Raw genomic sequence first — 3,124 nt, forward strand, 5'->3', positions numbered from 1 at the left:
TTTTCAGGGGTTACCCCACCATGCATAAAAACCGAAAAATGTGTGCTTAAGTGTGTATAGGTGAGGTTAACTCTCTACTGCCCCCTACTGGACAGGCCTGGTGAGGCAGAAACACACACTCCACACACACTTGGCTTATCTGCGCATGTGCAAGAAATTGTCTGACTTCAAAGACGGACTACAGCTATAATAAATGAATGTAATAAATAAATAATATATAAATGTTATTACTATTACAAATGTTTTTCATGTATGTAATTACCAGCATAAGTAAATGCAATTTGGAGCTTTTAGCTCAAAGCTAACACTTAGCTAAAATTAGCCCTTTAGTGAAAACTAAAGTCTAAGCTAGTGCTAAGACAGGCTTGTGATTTATTTTCAAATAACAAAGGTTATTACTACTACAATTGTTTTTCATGTATGTAATTACCTGTCGAAGTAAATGCAGTTTGCAGCTTTTAGCTCAAAGCTAACATTTAGCTACAAATTGCCCTTTAATGCTAGCTAAAGTTTTGTCTCAGCTAGTGCTAAGACAGGCTTGTGATTTATTTTCAAATAACGAATTGGCAAAAAGTAAAGGATATAATATCTTTACTAAGTACATATATACAAATAAACTCTGAGATTAACTCTCTATCGTTTTAATACTACTCTTCCTTTGTTACGTCCGCGATTGGATGTGTTTGATACACTTACACTGACATGACTACTGGGAGGTGTTTAATGTAAGACAGCTGTACAGCTATACCACATTTCCTGGATGCACTGATGATACAAAACAAGCGCTCCTTGACAGCCGGACGGAGGAACGGCACAGAGACGCTGATAAGTGGCAGCGTGGATTCAAGGAAAAGGTAGGTTATGCCATCGTGACTTTAATGTGTATTTCAGTGAGACAGTTTGATATGTTTTAGGTAGGTTGGTTATAAAAACGTTAAAAAACTTAATCGCGTTGCATTCGGTCAGAGTGAAAACTTTATTTGAAGGAGAGCTAGCTGGCTAGCAAAGCGGCTAGCGCTAGCTAATTGGCTAACATGCTACCTGGGGCACACGTGAGACGTGTGTGAGACGTGCGTGAGCCGCGCTGAGCTGAGAGCCTCCTCTGTTAATATATTAAGTTTGACTTAAGTTTCCTCTTGTTTAGAGGATCAGAGCAAGGATAGAGAGGCAGTAGGAGACTCCACATGCAGCTGTTTAAAAGCTGAAATTTGTGCTTCAATTCAGTTCATTTATATAGCGCCAGTTCACAACATGAGTTATCTCAAGGCACGTAGAGCAGGGCTAAGCCAAACTCTTGTGAAATATATTGTTATATGTTATTGTGGGGTGGGGGAGAGGTGGAATTGGTAAAATATTCGCAGTGCCATCTGCCTATATGTGGTCTAGATTTGACTGAACATAACCCAAAACATTTTTTAAATCAAATATATGATTCATGGGGATAGCTTGTAATATTATAATAGGTTTGTATTTAATATAGGATTTTTAATGGCTACGAGGAGAAGAAGGAAACCGCCACTACAGGATGCAATTGATATGCGCCAGGTGGTGTGACAGATGGCAGAACTGGAAGTGGAATATTATACTCATTTAACCGTGTTATGTGTTTATATTTACACTGGCAACATTGACGTTGGCAATGAATTAATCTCCAAAACCCATTTATAGCTTTTTTACATATCCTGACACAAAATATTGCACCTCAAAGAGTTATTGTTCGTTACAGTATGTAGTAGCCTGTATTAATTATATCTTTTCATGTAATTATTGATCTGTTATGAAAAAATAGCTTAACCATGAGAAACCTATAGGGTATTATAAAATGACATTGTAACACTCTTTGACTAGGTCGAGGGTGTTTGCCAAAGCCCATTTCCGCAAAGGAGACTTTGTGGTAGAGTACAGGGGCCAGCTAATAAATCATGAAGAATCAGTCAGGAGGAGGAAGACCTATCACAGAGCATGTACTGTTTTCATGTTTGACTTCCAATGGAAAGAAAAGACATGGTGGTAAGGTTTTGATTGAATGTTACATTTCTGCACAATTGAGTTTTTTCACAACAGACAAATTTGATAATAATCAAATGGTTTTTAAGTTAGCATGTATAGCCATGAGTAGTTAAAGTCATGGGAAATTACAATATGTAATTTAATCATTAATTTGATATTATCAAGCCTAGTCATTCTTTTTTTTTCATCCTCAAGTATCGTGCAACCCAAGAAGATGGCAGCTTTGGACGACTCGTCAATGATGACCACAAGCGTCCCAATTGCAATGAAGGGATCATAACGGAGGCCAAACCACACCTCTGTCTGTTTGCTTTGAGGGACATTCAGACAGGAGAAGAAATAACATACAACTACGGTGGAAATGATTGGCCATGGAGGAAACAGGTTTGTCATAAATGATGGTCAGTGTGAAGTGAAGGAATCATTATAATCATAATCAATAGCTCAAATGTGAAGAATCAAAATTTTGCAGATTGTTTTCTCAGGTTTAACTCGACACTGTTGTTTCTGCCTCTAATCAGATTCAGCCAGTTAGAGAAAACTTTGCAGCCTATCATATAATCTTGTGTTACTATTTTTTTTTGTTTACATCCAAGTACAGTTAAGACACTATAGTAATGGTTTTGAGTGTTAGTGTGGACAGATTACCCACTCAATAGTGATATTAATTGTGAGGTTAGGTTACACTTCATTTGAATTTCAGTGTTACTTTCTTAGTGTTTCTTTTTTAGTCACAGATGTGCAATGTTTGCTCTTGTCCACACTGGTGCACATGCTGCTGATTAACAGTGAGTTATTATTTCAGGCAGAAGAACAGTCATGTGCTGCTGATCCCTGTGACACTGAAGACCCCAGAACAGCAGAGAAGATGGCTGAGAGTCCTTCATCCTCTGTCATGCAGGTACAGTAGAAGTCATTTTGTTAGGCTCAACATTACTGTTTCTGTTTTTAATCAAAATTTGTCCAATGTTTGCTCTTGTGCACATTGTAGAGTTTAGTTTAGATGGGTGTAACTATAGTGTCAAAGTGTTACCAAGCACAGTCTGGTTTTCCTGATTCAGTGGGGACCAACCATCATTTACTGTGGCTGCCATCTTACACACTTGTCAGGTCT

General features: G+C 37.9%; 1 protein-coding gene across 1 annotated transcript; it reads left to right on the forward strand.

Annotated features, from left to right (window-relative positions):
• Positions 1-1,863: 1,863 nt before the first annotated feature.
• Positions 1,864-3,114, forward strand: LOC109139104 (N-lysine methyltransferase KMT5A-A-like). The gene is made up of 3 exons (XM_027276626.1): positions 1,864-2,010; positions 2,206-2,394; positions 2,816-3,114. Exons 1-3 carry the CDS (start codon positions 1,990-1,992, stop codon positions 2,918-2,920), a joined length of 315 nt encoding a protein of 104 aa, XP_027132427.1. The 5' UTR covers positions 1,864-1,989; the 3' UTR covers positions 2,921-3,114.
• The last annotated feature ends 10 nt before the right edge of the window (positions 3,115-3,124 follow it).

The sequence above is a fragment of the Larimichthys crocea genome, unplaced genomic scaffold, assembly GCF_000972845.2.
Source record: "Larimichthys crocea isolate SSNF unplaced genomic scaffold, L_crocea_2.0 scaffold47053, whole genome shotgun sequence".
NCBI lineage: Eukaryota > Metazoa > Chordata > Actinopteri > Sciaenidae > Larimichthys > Larimichthys crocea.

Excerpts from the sequence above, each read along its gene's own strand:
- LOC109139104 (XM_027276626.1), top strand. The coding sequence starts at position 1,990 with ATGGAAAGAAAAGACATGGTG. Across the intron at positions 2,011-2,205 it reads TGGAAAGAAAAGACATGGTG|TATCGTGCAACCCAAGAAGA; the intron begins GTAAGGTTTTGA and ends TTCATCCTCAAG. Across the intron at positions 2,395-2,815 it reads ATTGGCCATGGAGGAAACAG|GCAGAAGAACAGTCATGTGC; the intron begins GTTTGTCATAAA and ends TTATTATTTCAG.